The following is a 23,488-nucleotide window of genomic DNA, read 5'->3' as shown; positions in this document are numbered from 1 at the left end:
TGTAATATGATCCTACGATCGTTACTATACACTCATTATCAATATAACTTTAACCAAGTTAACCGGTACATCTGGGGACACTGTTAACCCAGCACTGTACCCGTTCTGGGGGCAAGGTTAACCCAGAAACACTTCTCCGGACTCAGATTGTGATGTCGTTTAGAGTTCCATGGTCACAACTACTATTAGTCGTTTTTCTCGTTTTGCGTGCCTATCACGTTTATCCGTTTTTATGTTTCAAAAATGAGTTTGGTCACACACGACCCGAAAATAGTGGTTGACTGATAATTTAGTTTAAGTTGTGAAATTAGAGCTCGGTTTAGACGCCCCGATTGGCCGCGGGACCCGTTTCCGTATTTGACGTACCGGAAACTGTTAAATCGGTTAAAAATACCCAAATCATCCGAATTATTTTTGGATGATTCATTTTTACTTGTTTAACTCAATTATATGAAAATAGTTCATTTTTCGGGTTTTTATACACCAGTCAGCTCGCTTAAGCGAACTTCACCGGTTTACGCGTTTTAACTTTAAAAGTTTGATAATTAGCACAAATAATTATCCGTTTAATCTCGGATCTTGAAATTTTGCACAGATCACTTTTTTACAGTGGGGAATTTAATAGAAATATTTCCAGAATTAATTTCTATATTTAAAATTTATTTATCTATTTTTAAACACCATTTAAACACTAAATATGTCGTAAATACCAAACGATCTTAGAAAAATCCCAAATTTTTCCTGGATGTCCCCTGCCATCCAAATAGTCCACTGTAATTTTTCCAGAACCAAAATCTCTCTTTACATGCCATTTTCACTAAAACCGAGCTAGAAAACCCTATAACTCATTTAACCGAAAAGCCTACTTAGACTTCTCCAACGGACCTCAAATTTTGTGTGTGACTTATACATGATATAAAAAGCCTATCTGCAATTTTCCAGAATTTTTCATGATATTTAACTATTTTTCACCATTTTTGGCCAAAACCGAGCATTAAATTCACCAAATATTCATCCTTTATCCAAAAATTACCAAAAATTCACAGAACTCATATTTTTATGTGTTTAACACCTCTGTAAAATTTCATGACCTAACTCTAAAGCATCAACAATCTGTCCAAATTTCCCAAAACCGAACATAACCGAATGTACCTTTCGTTTTCCGCCCCTACAAGCTACAAACTCGTCTTTCCGCCTTATTTACCACTAAAAACAGAACCTACAACCAACATACCACAATACCAAGCAAGTTACACTCACGATCAAGCCTCTTACACTGTAGTTTCGGTTATGATTCAAAAACAAAGATTTAAACCGTAAAAATTCGTTCTTGGTTCGTTTAACCCCTTTCTTGGACCAAGATCCCTTGTATAACCCGTATACATCACTTGATCTTGCAAGAATCGGTTTTCATCTTTGAAACCTCATTTTCTTGCAATTAAACTCAAGAAACGAAGATAGAAATGTGATTAACTCGATTCTTTACCTTGTTCTCTTGCTCCAAAAGCTCGGGTTTTTGATCATGAAGTTGAGAGGTTTGAAGGATTGTTGGATGAAAAAAAGAAATGAAGGCTAGGGGAGAGCCCTTAGGGCCGATCGAATTCAAGGGGGGTGGGGTGGGACCCACCTCTCCATTCTAGACCACATGTTTGGATTCCCGTAATCCGGATAATGTTTTGGATAATCTGGTTCAGTTCGTTTTTCGGTTAAATGTCTAATTCGGCTTAAAACGATGCTAAAACGGTTGTTTTTCGGCTTAAAAATGAAATTTATATAAAACCGATTTAAAAACTTTAAAAACTTAAACCATGACTTTTATTAACTTAAAACATCATATCATTAATTATCGCGCATCTTTTTCGGCTTGATCGATCATCTCTTGCTCGGTTTGGTATTAAAGGTTTCGTTTAACGCACCGACGTACTATTAAATCGAAATCCTTTTTCTGTGCTTTAATCCACTTATCCTGAAGCTTTAATACTTCGTAACATCACTAAATATCATATATCTCGTCTATAATTGAACCCTCGATTCGTTCGGGTTTCAATAACTATCGATCGATTAATCGCATATTCAATACGATGAATTATATATTCACGTACAATCAGTACAGTGAACCATGTATTCTCGTATAATTACCATGGTAACTCATGTACCCGACATAAAATATGACGTAACTATCGTCTACCGGTTAGGGTATCCCTGGTTTCTTCGGGATCGTTACATTCTTCCCCCGTTAAGAAATTTCGTCCTCGAAATTTTACACGCCCACTATCCCCTTTCGAGAGAAAGGTGGGGGTTTTTCCTTCAGAATTCACCCTCGCGTTACCAGGTATAATCTGGTCCTCGCTGTGAATTCCACTTAATCTTAATCAATAAAGCTTGGTATGTCCAAACTGTTTAGTTTTCCCGTCTACTATCTCTACGGAATTAGTTATGATATCAAGCATGTCTTCTATGAGTACCTCTATTACTAGTACTTTCGTTGCCTCATCGCTTAGGCACTTTTTAATCCGTATACATGGCAAAACATTATGTATAGTACTTAGCCCCTGGAGTACTTTAATCGATAAACTACATGACCAATCTTGGAGATAGTCTCATGAGGTCCTGTATATTAAGGAGCTATTTTCGGTTTTGCCAAACCTCATATCACCTCTCTAAGGTGATGCCTTAAAAATACCTAGTCACCTCTTTCTAGCGACAATGGTTTCCTTTGAATGTTGGCATAAATCCTTTGCCAATCTCGCGCTGCTTTCAACTTATCTTAAATATTATAAATCCGATTGGTTGATTCTCGAATCAATTCAAATCTTATGGCTTGATTGACGCCCATTTTCAATTTAACAAATTGGTGATAACTACTTCACCCATAGAAAGCTTCAAGCTCTCGATGCTTCCTTCCCCTCCTTCCAATAATGGAAGTAGGATGACTATTTCGATCTGAGATCATTGAAAATGGTACTCCACGACGAGATACCATTTCATCATCATGAATTTGGGCGAGAATTCATTGTGGTAATCGTCATAGATTGGGATGAAATGCGAGGATTGGTTAATCGATCCGCGATTACCTAATTTACCTCATGCCTTTGATATATCATGGGAATTTGCGTCCCGAAATCCATTGTAATTTATTCCCACTATCATTGGCGAATTTTCTGTCGTTGTGGCGTTCCCCAGGGTTTTCGGTGTGCAGCCTTATCTCTCGCATAACTCAAATATCCTCCAACATACGTATCCATATCTTTCTCCAACTCAGCCATTAATAAGATCCTTTCAGATATTCGCATCATCAATAGTCTAATCCGATCCCGGATGTATGGAATATTTCGATCTATGCGCTTCGTCCATGATTAATTCACGAAGGTCATGGAGGGTCGGGATCCAAAACCGATCTTTGAAATAGAGAATTTCGTCCACGCGCTGTTCGAAATTCTTCTCGTTGCCGTAAAGTTCCTCCTTTTCCAAATGTTCCTCTTTCTACGCCTCACGTTGAGCGACTCGAATCAGGTCCGAAAGGTTCGACTGGACTATCATCCCCAGCGCTCGCACTCGCAATGGCCTAACCCGATCCTTCCTACTCAAGGCATCGGCTACGACGTTAGCCTTGCCGGGGTGATAACGGATGTCACAGTCATAATCGCTTAACAACTCGACCCATCTTCGATGAATATGAGACTGCGGTCTCTTATCATCTATAAAATTTGTACGTTAGCGTCGTACAAAGGATTATGAGTTGGGTAATGCTAAAAATTCTTCAATAAACCGCTGATAGCCTCCGGCTAGTCCTAAAGATTGGCGCATTCCTTTGGTGCCTTGGGTGACTGCCAATTTTAATGGTTTCTATCTTATTTGAATCTTTGTGAAATCCTTGTTGCTTTACAACATGACCAAGGGACTATGCTTTCTGTATTCAAAGTCACATTCCGAAAACTTCGCGTATAACTCCTCTTGCTTTTACACTTCCACAATTTTCCTTAACCGTCGATCGTGCTCTTCTTTACGCTACGAATATATCAAAATATCATCAATGAATGCTATGACAAATTTGTCAAAGTAAGGTTTACAGACTCGATTCATGAGTTCCATGAATACTGCCTGCGCATTTGTTAACCCGAACGGCATGAATAAGAATTCATAATGGCCGTAGCGAGTTCGAAACGCTATTGCTGCAACGTCCTCCTCTTGGATTTTTCATTTGGTGATAACTATATATAAGATCAATTTTCTAAAGACAAATCGCCCTTTGCAGTTGGTTAAACAGATCATTTACTTCGAAGAAGTGAATACCTATTCTTGATCGTCACTTTATTCAATTCTCCCTAATCAACACATATCCTAACACTTCCATCCTTCATTTCCCAATTAAAACTGGTGCACCCCATGGTGACTAACTAGGTCGTATAAAATCTTATCCAACAATTCTTGTAACTGATTGGATAATTCTTGCATCTCGGACGGTGCAAGTCGGTAGGGTGTTTTAGCAACAGGGCCAGCTTGAGACATTAAATCGATTCTGAATTCGACCTGTCGGGTTGGCGGTAATCCAGGAAGTTCTTCTGGGAAAACTTGTGGAAATTTGCGTACCACCGGGATATCTTCTATATGTTTACTTTTAAATACTTTAGCAATCGCGTTTGTTAAATACACCACGTCTTCTTGTCGTAAATATTATAACATCTCAAGGTGAGATTAGAGTGGTAACATAAAACCGTACACTTTTCTCTGTATTTAATCGCTTCATCGTCCGAAAGAGAGCTTCTAATCATCTTCTTTTCATATTTGATTTCTGCTTCATATTGAGTTAGCCAATCCATGCTAACTATTACGTCAAAACTTCTTTGCTTTACTGGTCGTAGGTCAATAAGGAAAGGTTAATCGTTCAAAACAATAGGACAATTCCATACAATTTAGTTAACCATTAGGGATTTACCGTTAGCGATTCTACAGTATAGGGTTCTATAGTTTCACTAATCGGTATCTTTCCAAAGGGTAGGAGATCAACAGGAATTAACTACTATCGACGACCGTAAAAATATCACTGGTGCCTATTGATTTAAAACCACAACATATTTAATACCACATTTGGATCATGACGTGCTTTATTCAAATTACTCACAAAAGCACGGTTCCTTGCTTGATCAGAGGTTGATGCTTGTCATGAGGTTCTTCTTCCAACGACACTTTGGTTCAACTTTGGGCAATTTCTCTTGAAACGTTCTGTACTGCCACATTCATAGTAAGTACAACTGTTTGGCATAATATGATTTCTTTGGATGGATTATTATTGAGGTTGTTGGGTTCGGAGTGGTTGTACACGAATGGGTTGGGGTTGCCGGTTCACATGGCTTCAATTGGTTCTACAATTAGGGCATTACGTCCATCTTTACCATACCTGTGGCCTACTATCACCCGACATTCTTCTTTCTGCCGATAACTATATTTTCCACATTTAGGGAAGGACCCTTCATGCGGTTCATGTTTCACACCAGAACTAGTCTTAGTATAATTCTGGGTTGTAGGACATACCTACTTATTCAAAAGCCCATTTTGCCCTATACCTTTACCATTTCTCTTTTTTAACACTCAACGTCTCACCTAACGTCCTTCCAGTCCGCTTCCCATAGAGTTAAATATATCAATGCTGGCTTGTGACACAACCCTTCCAAAGGTTGTATCTTTTACAGGGTTGACTATACTCCTTAACGATGGAGTTAGTCCCCAATATAGCGCTCACTTCGCTTAGTTTCAGGAGTAAATAGCCATGTTACCAGACATGACAATTCCTTCAAACGATTAGCGTGTTCTAAGTGATCAGCACACAACATTTCTATCTTCCATAGCTCAGTTTCCAATCTCTGAACTTAATTACTTGAATAAAAGTGCTCTAGTACAAGAATTTTAAATCCTGACCATATCATCTGAGCAATAATTTTCTAACCATAATTTTGTACCATCGTGTTCCATCACGATACAACATAATCTACCTACATATCTGTAGCATATTTCACTACACAATGTTCTAGACTCTTACCAATATCCTTAACCATTTCGATCTTTTCTATCCACTCGCTAATCCATTCCTCCCTTTACCATCAGTAAACTATTGATAATCCCCTTAACACAACCGATAAACGTATCCTTCATACCGGATCTAATTCATTACGACTACTATTCATGATTAGTTTATAACTAATACTTGTAGTCATAATAGTATTCGGTGGGACATTAACACTCTTAGTAATAACACTAAGAATTGAAATATTCATAATCATGTGATTGCTCGATCTATAACTTTGCGATCACATTTGCATCAACACTAACAGTGATCTATGATACGACATTCGGTATCATCATCTGCTATCTTTGAGCAATCAACTGAATCATATCAATCTCCATCATTGGAGTTACTCTTTTTATGTCATTCTGCCGTACTCGTCCCGTACACAGTAATCAATACTAATCTCACCATATAACTCGTTACCAGCTCAATCATAACAACAGGTACACATACACACCAAATATTATCATATATATTACACATACCGGCATCTAGTATATATGTCCCACAAATATAATAACATATGGACTTAACCTGACGTCGGTTAACGTCTAAATATGGTTCATAACCCTTGTCACCATCTGACATATAGATCTTTCTCAACAAAAATCAATGTTTAATATTCATGATTTCAATATCCTTCTGCATGTCAGCTTAACCGATACATGCTCACCGTGAGCACCAAACGATTACGTACCACGGAGTTATAATATCCGTGTCTATTTGTATATCCGGCATACACGGTATACCACCTACGAACGAACAACCAACTAGGCTATAATGATTCCAACACCTCTTTGTGTATGGGTAATCATTCTATTCGAGTATACATGGGTATGGGCATCTAACGGATGTAAGGATAGCATAGGGAATTGCAAGGTTCAAGGTAATCGCGCAACATGGGTTGCCTTCAAATATTATTAATTACTATCATGGGAAACTCTATCACTTGCTCAGTCAATGTCCTCGGCGTTCTAGGTTCGCTAAAATCGGTGATTCTCGATCTGAAGGTGGTATGACTCATATGTTTGAGAGTGAGAAATACATATATATATATATTTCTATATATTATTTTTATCTGCTCATTTATTATCAAATTTACTATTATTATTATTATTTTATTTTATTTTATTTATTTATTTATTTACTCCTTTACCTTAATGGAATAAGAATGGGTTCAGGTATGGGTCCGTCCGTACGTGAGGGTCGACGGTTCGGGTGAACATCTGGGGTTATTAGGATATACGGCACCGGTGTTGGTAGGGTAAGGGATTTATCAATTTTGGTTGGGAGTGACGGTTACTAGATATTTCTGGTTAATATCAAACGGGAGATCTAACTTGGTACTATCATAACTATGGCCCGATAAGTCAGACTCATCATCAACCGATGCTCTAGAAATTTCAGCATCCTCGGTACTTTTATTATTTCATCCCCCGGTTCCTTATCCGGGTCCCATTTCTCAATACATGTACCCACAAGATATGTACATATATATATACACATTAGCACGTATAAATAATATTATATACTTTACACATATGTTGCCATTTTTACCTATTAATGTACCCAGTGACTTCCCCTGAATTCCCTCGTGCGGACAAGTCTGTTATTATGTTCCGGACCATAATAACTCACTTGTCCATCCAAGTTCATCCAGATCCCGTCACTATATATTATTAGTTGATATTCAGATCCTATAATACTTGAGCTACTGGTGATATTTTAGGTATCTTTTAAAGACATCCTAATTCTTTTATAACCAATGGCTCTGATACCAAGTTCTGTAACACCCCGCAACCGCAGCGGAAACGTAAACGGGATGCAACAGACACCTCTGATATCAACCACATTGTTTATAAAGAAAACTGAATGCATTAATACATTTCAAAATTACATTATCTCGTGTTTCATTACCGTTTAGGTGATACACACATCATACAATACGATACATAACTCTATTTGTTAAAATGTATCCTAACATCCCGCACGCAAATCTTACACACATCAGGCACTTCGCACGTAAGCAATCACTTTATCTTAGTTGTACCTAAAAAGCATGTGAGAAAACGGTTCAACTACGAATAGTTGGTGAGTTTCACAATTTTAGTAAACCATGATAAATCCATATCATAATATAATATTATCTGGGGACACTGTTATCCCAGTACTGTACTCACTCCGGGGACAATGTTAACCCGAAAACACTTCTAGGGACCCCTGGGAACACTGTTAACCCAGTACTGTACTCATTCCGGGGACAATGTTAACCCGGAAACACTTCTAGGGACCCCTGGGAACACTGTTAACCCAGTACTGTACTCACTCCGGGGGCAATGTTAACCCGGAAACACTTCCAAATACATCTGGGGACACTGTTAACCCAGTCCTGTACCCATTCCGTACGATTCCCGTACAATCAAATATTTATAAATACACGCAAATCCATGCGTTCAGTATGTATTTAAACATTTCAATAGTAACATGCTTTCCGCCCCGGGAAAATATTTGAAAACAATTCAGAAAAAGGGGCTCGTGAAACTCACCTTAGCACATGCAAGCAGGTAACAACAATCATTATCAGTTAACACGTCCAATCTGTAATATGATCCTACGATCGTTACTATACACTCATTATCAATATAACTTTAACCAAGTTAACCGGTACATCTGGGGACACTGTTAACCCAGCACTGTACCCGTTCTGGGGGCAAGGTTAACCCAGAAACACTTCTCCGGACTCAGATTGTGATGTCGTTTAGAGTTCCATGGTCACAACTACTATTAGTCGTTTTTCTCGTTTTGCGTGCCTAGCACGTTTATCCGTTTTTATGTTCAAAAATGAGTTTGGTCACACACGACCCGAAAATAGTGGTTGACTGATAATTTAGTTTAAGTTGTGAAATTAGAGCTCGGTTTAGACGCCCCGATTGGCCGCGGGACCCGTTTCCGTATTTGGCGTACCGGAAACTGTTAAATCGGTTAAAAATACCCAAATCATCCGAATTATTTTCGGATGATTCATTTTTACTTGTTTAACTCAATTATATGAAAATAGTTCATTTTTAGGGTTTTTATACACCAGTCAGCTCGCTTAAGCGAACTTCACCGGTTTACGCGTTTTAACTTTAAAAGTTTGATAATTAGCACAAATAATTATCCGTTTAATCTAGGATCTTGAAATTTTGCACAAATCACTTGTTGACAGTGGGGAATTTAATAAAAATATTTCCAGAATTAATTTCTATATTTAAAATTTATTTATCTATTTTTAAACACCATTTAAACACTAAATATGTCGTAAATACCAAAAGATCTTAGAAAAATCCCAAATTTTTCCTGGATGTCCCCTGTCATCCACATAGTCCCCTGTAATTTTTCCAGAACCAAAATCTCTCTTTACATGCCATTTTCACTAAAACCGAGCTAGAAAACCCTAGAACTCGTTTAACCGAAAAGCCTACTTAGACTTCTCCAACGGACCTAACATTTTGTGTGTGACTTATACATGATATAAAAAGCCTATCTGCATTTTTCCAGAATTTTTCATGATATTTAACTATTTTTCACCATTTTTGGCCAAAACCGAGCATTAAATTCACCAAATATTCATCCTTTATCCAAAAATTACCAAAAATTCACAGAACTCATATTTTCATGTGTTTAACACCTCGGTAAAATTTCATGACCTAACTCTAAAGCATCAACAATCTGTCCAAATTTCCCAAAACCGAACATAACCGAATGTACCTTTCGTTTTCCGCCCCTACAAGCTACAAACTCGTCTTTCCGCCTTATTTACCACTAAACACAGAAACTACAACCAACATACCATAATACCAAGCAAGTTACACTCACGATCAAGCCTCTTACACTATAGTTTCGGTTATGATTCAAAAACAAAGATTTAAACCGTAAAAATTCGCTCTTGGTTCGTTTAACCCCTTTCTTGGACCAAGATCCCTTGTATAACCCGTATACATCACTTGATCTTGCAAGAATCGGTTTTCATCTTTGAAACCTCATTTTCTTGCAATTAAACTCAAGAAACGAAGATAGAAACGTGATTAACTCGATTCTTTACCTTGTTCTCTTGCTCCAAAAGCTTGGGTTTTTGATCATGAAGTTGAGAGGTTTGAAGGATTGTTGGATTGTTGGATGAAAAAAAGAAATGAAGGCTAGGGGAGAGCCCTTAGGCCGATCGGATTCAAGGGGGGTGGGGTGGGACCCACCTCTCCATTCTAGACCACATGTTTGGATTCCCGTAATCCGGATAATGTTTTAGATAATCTGGTTCAGTTCGTTTTTCGGTTAAATGTCTATTTCGGCTTAAAACGAAGCTAAAACGGTCGTTTTTTCGGCTTAAAAATGAAATTTATATAAAATCGATTTAAAAACTTTAAAAACTTAAACCATGACTTTTATTAACTTAAAACTTCATATCATTAATTATCGCGCATCTTTTTCGGCTTGATCGATCATCTCTTGCTCGGTTTGGTATTAAAGGTTTCGTTTAACGCACCGACGTACTATTAAATCGAAATCCTTTTTCTGTGCTTTAATCCACTTATCCCGAAGCTTTAATACTTCGTAACATCACTAAATATCATATATCTCGTCTATAATTGAACCCTCGATTCGTTCGGGTTTCAATAACTATCGATCGATTAATCGCATATTCAATACGATGAATTATATATTCACGTACAATCAGTACAGTGAACCATGTATTCTCGTATAATTACCATGGTAACTCATGTACCCGACATAAAATATGACGTAACTATCGTCTACCGGTTAGGGTATCCCTGATTTCGTCGGGATCGTTACAGATAAGGTGGGCGTGAGCAAAGTCTCGCAGCCAGAGGAAAATGTTAAGATGAGTTGTTATGACCCGTGGGCTATCCGTGTTTCATTAGGATCTCCATACACGTCAAAGCAGTTCAAACGCATAAAAAGACTCCATTTACAAATGAAACAATCTGGTGGCTTGAGAGGGGCGGAGAGTGACTAGAGCGCGACACATAGGATATTAAAGGTTTGGTTCGTATTACGGGGTTATTTTATATTACTCATTTCTAATATGTGTGTGTGTGTGTGTGTGTGTATTTGATTTTAATTTTATGTATTGTAAGAAAGTTAATAATTATATACTTCGGATTTGATGATGAAAATTGTTTCACAAATTAATTAGATGTTATAACCCGGTTTAAAAGTTATATGGGTTTGGTAAAACCCATGACCCGCTTCTTTTTTTTAATATAAAATTGTTTTTTAATTATAAATCATATCTTTTTTAAAAAATATATATTAATTTTTAGTATATCCTTATTTTATGAAAGGGGGAGCGACCACATCACAAAACGTAGGATTTTTGAGCTTTCGTTTATATATATCACTAGTTTTTGTCCCCCGTATTACGGGGACTGTTTTACGTTACTCGTTTTTAATATTTATATACTTTTTTGGGTTTAATTTAATTTATTGTAATGAAATTTATAATATACTTAGAGTTTGATGATAAAAAGGTTTCACAAATAACTAAGATGTTATAACCCGGTTTAAAAGTTATCTAGGTTTGGTAAGACCTAAGACCCGGTTATTTTTTTTACTATAAAATTGTTTCTTAATTATAAATAATATTTTTTTTAAAAAAAATCATATAATAATTTTTAGTATATTCTATTTTATAGGATTTTCACATTAATAATTTGGTGAGAATAATTTTTAATTTAATGATATGTTATAACCCGTTTAAAAAATATCTGGGTTTGGTAAGACCCATACCCGTGAATTCGGGTCAAATGCATGAGAAACCTCCATTTAAAAATCAATCAAATATGATAACTCCAAAAAAAGGGGGAGTGACCATATCGTGACACTTATGTTTTTTATTTTTTCGTTTATATATATTATAGATTTTAATTTACTGTTTTATTTGTGATGTCATATATTTTGTTAGAAATATGTTTAGTAAAACGAAATATGAGAAAGGATCAAATAAGAAGTTTGGTTTTTCTAAGAAGGCTAGGAATGAGGGTATTTTAGTATACTACCTTAATATTGAAACCCACTTAATTTAATTTCAAAAACCCACTTAATTAAAACCCACTTAATTAAAACACACTTAAATTTTCACTCATCTCCTACAACTACCACTGCTCACCGCCACCACCTTGCCGGAAAAGTCTTTGGAAATTTCGTCGGAAAATAAAACACTATGGAAAACACAATGTAAAAAAACACAATGGAAAAAACACTATGAAAATAAAAACACAATGAAAACACAATGTAAAAAACACAATGCACAAAACACTATGAAAAATAAAACACAATTGTATAACACAATTTTGTAAAACACAATTATGATAAAACACACCTTGTAAAAACCCACGAATTTTTATTTTTATTTTTATAAAGCAATATGGTACTCATATAAAAGATAAAAAAACACTCGTTTTTATGGTGAAATTGTTTTGAAAAAAAAATGTCGTATAAAAATGTTATGGACGTTTTAAAATGATGGGGGAATTTGACATGTGCCTTGCATGTGGAAAGAGAAAGTCAACAAATGTGTTATCCCTATTATGCCCTTACCCTTGTTTTATACTTGATGATCTCTCTAATCTAATCTCAACCATTCAATTCTCAAATAAATGGACAAGATTATTCCTTCCTAGAAAAACTAATCTTCTTATTATAACTCAACCCAACAAAATATGTTGAAAGTTGAGATTGTAATGATATGATTCTTAAGCTGGACAACTCCTTTGTCTGAATCAGAATTAAACATTAATAAAATCCAATATTTCTTTTTTTTTAATGATAGGATTTTATAAAAACGTTGATATTTATTTATTTATTTATTTATTTAAGAGGTGTTTGGGATTGCTTCTTTAAAATGCTTTTTGATTTTTAGAGATGCAAACATTAGGGCTTTTAGATGCTTTTAGATAGGTATTTTAAACATTTTACATCTTCAACAAGTAAAAAAACATTTTAAAGAAACAAGCCACACATGCACTTGTTAAGCGAGTGCCACAAAAACCCTATTATTAAAACCCCTTGCCTGCGTTTCTTATCCATTTCATATTTCATTTCTTCAACCTCTATCTCCTCCTTCGTTCCTTCCTTGAAGGAGGAACTAATTAAACAAGTGCTTCTTCAATACAATACAATACAATACAATGGACACAGCCTCTCTTCTAACATACGCACCCTTATCCTGCTCACACACCTCTTATTCTAAACCTAAACTCACTCTCACTTCCTCATCCTTCACCTGTTATCCCTTCGGCAAATGCCTGCGGTTGAACTTCCTCCCGCCAACAACAACAACCACCACCGTGATTCTGACGTCACCTCAGGCGTCACTCTTCCGTACGTCCGCACTCGCTGTCGGTGAAATACTGGACAAGTCTAGCTTAGAGGACTCGGTCAGCAAAGAGCAGATGCCGAAAATCGATAAGAGCGGGAGGTTTTGTAGCCCTAGAGCCGCCAGAGAGCTTGCACTGTATGTTATAATTTCATTCAATTTTCATGTTTATGTGTTGAATTATCATATTATTATACGCAAACTGAGCGTGATCTGGATTTTGTATAATCATAGTTGCTGATAAGTGTTAGGTCGAATGCGATGTCATTGAATTTTGACTGTTATGTGTTGGATTATGATAGTTATACATAAATTGAGCTTCATTTGGATTTAGTATAATAATACTTAGTTTTCTTTGAGATATAGATTTGATGTTGATAATTGTTTAGGTCAGTGATTTTGTTGAATTTTGACTTTTATGTATTGGATTATTATAGTTGTACACAGATTGAGCATAATTTGGCTCTAGTTTAATCACAGTGCACCAGAAGTGGCCGGAATGTGCTCACCGGTTTATGTATTGGATTATAATCATTCTACACTAAGTGACCATAATTTGGATCTTGGCTAATCGTAGTTGTTTTGTATGAAACCAATTGGACGTTGATAAATCATCATCATCATCATCATCGTACTCAGTATATCCCACCAATAGCAATGCTATGGTAGGGTCTGAGGAGGGTAAGATGTAGACAGCCTTACCTCTATCCCATAGGGATAGAGAGGCTGCTTCCGGTGAGACCCCCGGCTCGATAGTAGTTTTGAATCAAGCCTTGGACATAAGACACATAACACTCAATCATCGGGACACTGGCTGATTGGTGCATGTGCCCTTGTCTTTCGGCTATCAACGCCACCACATGATGCCTGATTAACCTTCCGCCACTTTTAACGTTATTTTCACGTGATTAGTAAAATAACGTCAAAATTACTGCAATTTTACTTTTGCCCACCCAAGGGTTCACACATATATACATTATATGTTCGCACCGCAAGCAGGGCGTTTGGACGTTGATAAATGTTAGGTCTAATTTGTGTATTGGATTATAATAATTATGCACAAATTGAGCATAATTTGGATCTTGTTTAATCATAGTTAGTTTTGTTTGAGATGAATTGTATGTTGATGAATGTTAGGTCAATCATATACGCTGCTTGTTTAGAAGGATCCGATCCAGTACGGCTGTTTGAGAGGCGTGTGAATGCCAGAAGAGGTGAGTATATGTATATATCTTTGATTTGAATTTGATGATTCTGTATTTGAAATTTTAACCTCATCTAATCATTATTTTGTAAACTCACTGTGAAAGCTGCTTGTACAATACAGAAATAGGTTATGAGTTTGATAAAGCGACATTAATGGAGTACAATCACATGAGCTTTGGTGGACCTCCTGTGAAAACCGAGACAGCTGAAGAAGCTGATGAACTTATGAGAGTAGATGAAAAGGCATCTGAAGTTGGTAATATAGATCATACACTTCACAATATTCATATTAGCTGTTTTTATCACCTTGATAATAAACTTAATTTTGGTTTTCCAGAAGCTGAAGTCCTTTCAGCCCCTCCAAAGTTGGTTTACAGTAAATTAATCTTGCGGTAAGCATCAAACATAAGTAACTAAGAGTAGTTTATAAGAATCTAGCTTTAGGAGTAATGATTCTGTTTGTTATCTAAATGCAGCTTCACTAGAAAGTTATTGGTGGCTGTTGCAGATAAGTGGGATAATCATGTTCTGGTCATCGACAAAGTTGCTCCACAAAACTGGAAGGTTTGAACCACATACTTGCTTGCTTAAAAGCTATCTTTTTAGTGCTTTACTAGCGAGTTACTTGTTAGTGGTGTCAGTTTTGACCCACATATTTATGAATGGGTCAATTTGGGTTGTGTTTTGTGAGTTTGTCTCAATCAGGTTGAAAGCTGGACATAGTTTATTTATAATAGTATTGTTTTTGTAACCATAATTAAAATTTAACTATTCATAACAAAACTTTCAAAATGGACAAATAAGTGTCTGCAGGTCAATCTTACCCGACCCACTCCCCATACAAAATATGACCTGTTTCGTAAAATTCCTTGTTTGCTTACTTGTAATTATAGCAAAATTATTGAACAGCATGCTTCTATCTTATGTTATGTTTTATTAGAGGTGTTAATTATAACTGAATACATGTAATGGGTCAGTCTGGGTTGTATTTAATCTAATAACGAGTTGAAAGCTGCCCATAGTTTATTTTAACAGTATTGTTTTTGTAATCATGATTAACACAGTACACATTTATATCAACATTTTCAAAATGGACAAAAAAGTGTTTGCAGGTCACTGGTCCGACTCGCTTTCCATCCTAAAAGTGACCCGTTATGTAATTATTCACGTTTGCTTTAAAATCTTGCTCAGAACGAACCAGCAGGCAGAATCTTGGAGCTTTCAATTCTTCACCTCGCCATGTCTGAAATTGATGTGCTAGGAACACGTCACCAAATCGTGATTAACGAGGTTCGTTTCTTCAAACCATTCTAAATATTACTTTTTTTGACCTGTTTGCGTGCATACCATAACCACAAGATCCAGTTAATTAAAACATATGTGGTTGTTTATAAAGGCTGTAGATCTTGCAAAACGGTTCTGTGATGGATCAGCACCCAGAATAGTCAATGGTTGCCTCAGGACGTTCATCAAGGACTTTAAAGGAAATAGTGGGGCCAAGACACCTGACCCGAAAACCCAAAAAGAAGCTATCTCAACTGACTCATAAAATTAAGTTTTAGAGTCTTATGGACAATGGTGAATACCAGAATACAGATTGTAAAAGGAAGACTTAGACTGAACTCATGCAAAGAGATTTTATGCACTTGGTTTCTAAATTAGTGCCTGAAATATCAAGATTAGTTATAGCCGGTACACATATCCAAACGGGCCATTTCACGGTTGTTATTGTAATTGTTCATCAATAGTGTATGATAATGTTTTTCGAGTAGGTGGTTAAGATTTTGAAAGGAACCTGCATTTGGCTTGTATCTATTAACATGTATAATTTATGTTGCTTTCATGGTCTATGAATTTGATTTGCATCGAGGCTGGAGGTATTAGCTCAGTCTCTCTCCTTATCTATCCAAAAATGGGGTAGGTCAAAGTGTCAAACGGGTTGGATGTTCGGATAAAATGGATTTGGTTCTGAGCGAGTAATGTTTTATTGTCGTTGAAATGGGTCGGCTGACCAGTATTTTTGTTTTCTTTTCTATAGCATTATAAACTCTTAATATATTATATCATAATATTTATTAGGTGTGGGTTTCAATAGTTTTTAGGTGAGACTGTTATAGGTTTTTGATTGGTGCAAATTAAAATAAGATCATTGAAAGATAAAACTGAAATAAACAAAATATCATTATTGATGAACGGATTCACCGCCGTATGGTTGACCGGCGATTACTAGTGATTCCGGCTTCATGCAGACGAGTTAGCCAAGAAAAACCATGAACCAGAATAGAAGAGCTTGCCCCACCCATAAGTAAATATTTATTTTGTTCGATGTTGCTAAACTCCAGTTTTTAGGGACACAATTTCATCAGTTCATCTAATCTTTGTTGCAATACTCTTCGACTAACAATCTTCGAGGCCAAGGTATAAACATTAACTTCTTGGTAAGAAGACTTGGGTGGCCGGAGGGTGGGTCAACAAACCCCCTTGAATTGTAGTTTTGCGCTAGACCAATGTATTTATACAAAGATTTATGACAATGATGAAACCCACATGTCGACCTCAAAACTCCTATCCTAACACTTAAGAGCCTACCACTCGTTTTATTCCATTACTAGAACAATATAACGAATGGTTCATAATGTGTAACATCTCATAACACTCCCGCATGAACTCTATAACGGTTGCCATGTTTAAATTAGTACCAAGCAATGATTTAAAACTTATGTTTGGCCGTCTGATTGTGGATGATAAGCCAATTATTACATATTTAAAGTGACTCTTTGGATTTGTATGAACTATTGCCAAAATAAGTTAAGAAAGCTTGATCTTGATAAAAGATAATAGAAGATCTATTCTTGGCAAGTCAGTCACATCTCTATTCTAATATACAGGTACACCGTCCATGATAAAAATCCATGTACTTGGCTCGTTGCTAAACTTATTGAAGCAAACAGACAGACACACGTATTGAAGTTTAATATGTTTTGAAGTTTCCTTGGCTTGTAGTAGAATTGTTTTAATACGTAAGTGGGCCTGGTAAGAAGGCCATATGAAGATAGATTAAAGCCCACAGCCCAACCAGTCTAGGGTTTCCATCGTGTATAAAACATACGCACCCTGATCGATTATCTTCTTCTAGTAGCTTTTTCGTTTTCAATTTGTTTCTGTTTTGAGTATTATACGCCTAATATTGCAAATCTCTTGATTGTCGTCCCCAATATGATCGGTGGATTAAGAGGTCTATCGTTAGGCGAAATGAAATATTATTAATCACATATATAATGAATTCTATATGTGGCTACCTTTAGCTCCGGGTAACCTATTGCTAGGGTTTTCCGGTGACGAGGTATATACATATAATAATAATAATAATAATAATAATAATAATAATAATCACGAGGATGATGAAAACAATCATTCGGATTCCCAATGATTTCCTCTCTGCAATAGTTTTTATTCCTTGAGGACGGTGATCTTAACCTACTTTTTGACTCGTGATTATAGTTTTTGAAATTGATTTTGTTATGGCCGGTGATGTAAGAAGATATTTGCTACTCTTGATGGGATTATTATCCCACTTGATGATTCATTATCCACCAAGATCTCTGAGGCCAACTTGCTTTTTTAATCATGTTATCCGCGTTAATTTTGTTTGAATTCCCTTTTAATTTGCGTGTTTTGTTTAGCTTCAATTTATTTCGCAAAATTTTATTTTCAAGCTTTTTTTAATGAATTTATATTTTTCTTATAATCTTTTGCATAAAACTGAGTATTGCTGGTATGCATTAGCTGAATGCGGATCCGATTCTAATTGTTTTGTAGGCTTCTAATATTTCTTGTATTTTAATTCTTTACCTTAATGTTTTTTTTTTGTAATTTTTGTTTATATTAGTGATTTTTTGTGATCATCATTTTGTTGGTTTAGTAATTGAAAATGATAGTAATTGATTAAGTTAAAAAACAACATATTAAACGTTTACCAAAATCAAAAATTAGACATTGGAAAGCAGATAAAGATAAAGTGACGATGGTGAATTGAAAAGTTTAAGCTTAGTATGTTTTCTTGTTTGGGGGATTGCTAGTGTTTGTTAAGGCGTTGTTGGATGGTTATGCATTGGTTAGGTGTTTAGATCAATTTAAATGCTAGAGGTGAAGGTATTCTATTTAGTGTTATGATAGAACATTATAATGAACACATTTGGTAATAATTTGGAACAAGATTGTTTTTGATAAATAATAGGCGTTGTTAGTGTTGGAAGTTTGCGGGCTGTTAGTATGTTGCTGACATTCTGTTTTGTTGAAAAATGAGTGTTTTGAGTTGACGGGTTGGTTTAGAATTTGGTGCGGCAAAGAATTTGCCTTTTGAGTATTTTAATTAATCAAAACCAGGACTAATGTATTTTAATAGGCTTAAGGTATTTTTTTTGAAGGCTTAGATCTTTTATGTAAATCTGTTATAGTTTGTTTAAGTGGTTACCTTTTATGTTAAAAACATAAATCACATAAATATAGTCTTAAAAAGTTTGTGTGCGAGTAATGTCTTTACCACCCATATAGGCCTCTATACTACAAACAATAACTGAGCTTGAATTAATTGACACAACTCAAGTGCTATTGGACTCTAGTACTGGCTATACGTTTTGTTTAGACAAAATTGCGTGTAAGGATCTCTATTGTGTATGAAGATTCTAATCAATTTTGATTTGTACACGTTTTATCATATAACTTGGTTTTGATTAAAACAAATCAATTAAGGTTTTCATTAAATATTAAATGTTTTTTGAGTAAAAGAAACTCCTCACAATAAGACACTTATAGTGACCTATAAGTATGGACTTACAGTGAAACCGAAATATTACACAGATTAAATATTTGTTACATCTTTGGCTATTACACTAATTTTAAAGTCTTTAAAATTAACATCAAAATGACCTTCCAGATTTCTCAAATTACTTCTCCAAACCTTATTATAGCTTTGCTATTTGTGGGATATACTGAGTAGGATGATGATGACGACTTCTACAAACATGTTTTGTCTTTTGAATATTTGTATACCTTCTGAAGTTTGAACCACTTGACTATTTTCTCATTTTCGGCAAAATCTACTCACACATGATATCTAGGCTTAGAGGCTGTTTGGTAGCCTCTTAAAGGTCATTAAAAGGCTATCACTTAGGTTGTGTGTAATGGGGTGTGAGATTGGGCGAAAAGGGGCGAAGAGGGGCGAGAACACCGCCCCCCGGGCGATATGTAAGCGAAAAGGGGCTCTGACGAGTTCTGCTTGTCGCCTGGAAGAAGGGGCGACTTTGAGGTGTTGGGGCCAACGAGTTCTGCATGTGAGTGTGTTATATATACAAATAAATATATATATTATTATATATATATATTATTAAATTCATATTTGTAGCCCATACACCATTACACCCAAAAAACAAATTCTCTACCATTGCTGATTGGACGTCACACGGCATAAAACGCCCCAATATGTAGCCCCTCCACTACGCATAGCCTTAATGACTCATAGCCTATTAATGGTTAAAAGGTAACCTTAAGTCTGAATGATTAGAAGGTAATCTATAAGAACATCTATAGCTCATTCCATATAATTTTCCCTATAATTTAGTTAAAAAACACCATTTCATAAATTTATCTATCATTTTTCAAAATTGTTTCACATTCTATTCCCTATTTATATCCATAAATTAATTCTTTATTACTTTTTTCTCTTTTGTCTTTTTATATAGTCATTCCATATAATTTTCCCTATAATTTAGCTAAAAGCCACCATTTCATAAATTTATCTATCATTTTTCAAAATTATTTCACATTCTATTCCCTATTTATATCCATAAATTAATTCTTTATTACTTTTTTCTCTTTTGTCTTGTTATATAGTGAATGGTGATTGGGGGATAGGTGATATATTATATGGTATGGATCAAAATTGAGGCCCTATATTTAGGGTTTTACTTTAGTTGCCATATAATTCATTCATATAATAGGGAATGGATTGGAGAGGTGATTTTGATGGTTTTCTTTAATATTTACCATAAATTATATGAGTTTAACAATTTTAGAGAATGGGTTGAGAATGCTCTAAGAGGTAGCATTTTAACCATTTAGAGACTTATACTTAATTAAGAGGTTATGAGCCATTAAAATGTAGCCTCTTAATGACTTTTTTTAAAAGGCTATCAAACAGCCCCTTAGTCACACACCGTTCAGTATGCGTTTCGTATGCTAAAATACTTTTTCAGACGTCATACGCTTTGTATGTAATGTTTATGGTTCATATAGCTTATTAATTTAAGTAAAATTAATAAACACTTCGTATAAAAAGGATACATTTCGTATAGCTTAAATACGAATCATCTAAAATGTATATAATTCGTATTTGAACGTGTTGAATTATTTGAGGTGAGATGTTTTGACTGGTTTAAAACAATTTAACCTCTGTGACTCTTGTATATCATAACTGTTCTCTTTCATAATCTCAGTTTATTGTCCAGTTTTCATGATTATTTTTACATTTTCCCTATTTTCTTAAAGATGAACATGTATTAGAAGTTTATGCTAATTCATGTGGTTTTTAAATTCAGGGGTTCTGGCAATGAAGTTAGCTTGAATCCAGATGGGTCTATCGTAAACCCAGTTGCTTTCCACCAAGTGCGCAATATTTCATATTTAACGGCACATTTGTTTTTATAATATTTAATGTTTGGTTTTTGATAATACATAGTTATTGTAATTGTTCCATAAGCTTTATTAAATTTGTTCGGCTTTGATTTTCATCATGTGTTTTGTGTTACTTCAGTTCGGTTTCAAATACCAAAAACCGCTACTAATTGTTAGCACAAGTTTGACCTAAAAAAGACGAAACTATGAACATTTCTAAGTACTAAACTCACATAGTTGTATAACAAATACATAAAAATATAAACACCAACATACATCAAACTCCAACATAGTTGGAAAAGAAAAATACTACTACATCTATCCAAATTACTAGAATCCACACATACAACAAAAAAAAAATAACGTTTACGTGTGTCAACTTTAAAAGATAAACCATAATAGCTAAATTGTGTATTTTTCATACTAGGCATCATCATGATCCTTGTCACTATCATCACCAAAACTATTTTCATAACCAAAATCATCATCACCGTCACCTCTATCATCATCATCACCAACACCAACACCACTAGCATCATCATCACCTACATCATCACTAGCGTCATCACCAACATCATGAAAGCCCGACTCCTCCTGTGGCCGCGACTCCTTTGGCGGAGCCGGGGTATCACGTAATGGCACATCATCAGTGGGACCGTTCCTGTCCCTAACCAACCACTCTATCATCCTCTCCATCCTTATCATACGCTGCTCCATATTAATTAATCGCATATCCTGACTCACCGTCCCGGCATTGCCATGCAGAAACAAATTTTTCTTTGCAAGGCTTTAACCATGTATCATACAAGTAAGGAAATAGTTCTATAATTGTAAACACAATTGGTCACGCCTCAATTAACAGTACATGTAAACAACACGGTGAACAGAATTAAGAGTAACTTATAAAAGCGAAAGCTACACAAAAGGTTTTACGGGTAGAAGTTACACCTAATCTCAACAAATGGCAAACCGTACCTATTTGTCTTGTATATTGCATCTATGAGCAACACATGCAGGCCAAATCGGGAACGATAATTCATGAACGATGAATAGCCTCTCCAACTTGTGAGTGGATTCATTTACCTCATGCTCTTGAAGGTAACCAACATTAGCCAAAAGTGTGAAAAGAACCTGCATCGGAGACTTATTACCGTGGAGGGATACTCGTTGCCTTTGTTGTTCTTTGTATACGTTTTTTTTACCGTAGACGCACAACGAGGGTCCTGCTTTATCATTATTGATATAATGTTTTGGGGATCCACGTTCTGGTTTGTCAGATCCTTAACCAAAACTTTTTGCTCAGGGTTCAGCCTCTTTGCAAATTCATGACCTTCCATGTATATAGCAGTCGGATGATTATGCGTACCACACACAACTTTGGGTTTTCAACCATCTTCCTCTTCGTGGTACTTTGCAATCAACTGAAACAGACAGTTGAATTTCTTGGTACCAGCGAGTCTGACAGCTGCCTTCCCCTTGTATACACCACCACGATCACATCTAAGAAACACCTTGTTCTTGTCGCCATCAACAGTTGTCTTAGACCTTTGGGTCACTATCATGTAGCCATTGTTAAGTCCGGTGTTGTACGCCCATTGCTTCAAATCATCGAAACACATAAACACCTGAAATATGATTCATTTTTGTTAATAACAGGATAACATAATACAAACATGAATAGAAAACATATACCTGTTCGGTTGCGAAAAAATGACCAGATTCCACAAAAACGGTGGCGAAAGATTAATCGGATTCCACAAAACATTCTTCAAAATTATGCATTTCATCAATGAAATTTATCAATGTGGTTGGAAAAATAAATTTAGGCTGGTAATATTTTTAAAAAACATTTGGAAGGGATGAAGGGGGAGAAAGAAGTGAGTAAAATATACACACACTTCATTGTTAGATTTATCTCATTCAAAGAAATAAGTGGGTAAAAAAACTCAATGAGATCACACAATTCATATGGTTGAAAGATTCTTTTTATACCTAATATTCGTCTTACAATATGGTCAAAGAATCGATTACACATAACAAAGTTCGTATATCAGTGATAGATTGATGGATTAATTGTTGAAACACGTTTCACGCCACCTGCAAAAGTAATTGTACAATTTTAAAGATTCTTCGTCATATGTTTTGTATTATTTCTTATATAGTTCGTATAG

The 23,488-nt window shown here is 35.6% G+C and overlaps 1 protein-coding gene and 2 non-coding genes across 3 annotated transcripts; all 3 read left to right on the top strand.

The window, feature by feature from the left end:
- Window positions 1-13,251: 13,251 nt before the first annotated feature.
- LOC143564061 (uncharacterized) lies at window positions 13,252-16,514 on the top strand. The gene is made up of 7 exons (XM_077051450.1): window positions 13,252-13,577; window positions 14,577-14,653; window positions 14,767-14,901; window positions 14,983-15,037; window positions 15,122-15,209; window positions 15,837-15,935; window positions 16,042-16,514. The coding sequence occupies exons 1-7, from the start codon at window positions 13,252-13,254 to the stop codon at window positions 16,192-16,194; spliced, it is 933 nt and encodes a 310-aa protein (XP_076907565.1). The 3' UTR covers window positions 16,195-16,514.
- A 1,523-nt stretch (window positions 16,515-18,037) lies between these two features.
- LOC143564070 (small nucleolar RNA R12) lies at window positions 18,038-18,138 on the top strand. Its single transcript, XR_013140782.1, has one exon. It is a non-coding gene; the product is annotated as a small nucleolar RNA R12 (small nucleolar RNA).
- Window positions 18,139-18,168: 30 nt separating this feature from the next.
- Window positions 18,169-18,255, top strand: LOC143564069 (small nucleolar RNA SNORD24). The gene has a single exon (XR_013140781.1). It is a non-coding gene; the product is annotated as a small nucleolar RNA SNORD24 (small nucleolar RNA).
- The last annotated feature ends 5,233 nt before the right edge of the window (window positions 18,256-23,488 follow it).

The sequence above is a fragment of the Bidens hawaiensis genome, unplaced genomic scaffold, assembly GCF_021521415.1.
Source record: "Bidens hawaiensis isolate Kalapana, Puna unplaced genomic scaffold, B.hawaiensis_p1.1 tig00021711_1, whole genome shotgun sequence".
Taxonomy (NCBI): Eukaryota; Viridiplantae; Streptophyta; class Magnoliopsida; order Asterales; family Asteraceae; genus Bidens; species Bidens hawaiensis.
Note: the sequence above shows the minus strand (reverse complement) of the source record. Positions and strands in the feature narration are given on the sequence as shown.

Coding starts and splice junctions, on each gene's coding strand:
- LOC143564061 (XM_077051450.1), top strand. CDS start 13,252: ATGGACACAGCCTCTCTTCTAACATACGCACCCTTATCCTGCTCACAC. Junction 14,902..14,982: donor TGAAAAGGCATCTGAAGTTG/GTAATATAGATC, acceptor TTGGTTTTCCAG/AAGCTGAAGTCCTTTCAGCC. Junction 15,038..15,121: donor TACAGTAAATTAATCTTGCG/GTAAGCATCAAA, acceptor ATCTAAATGCAG/CTTCACTAGAAAGTTATTGG.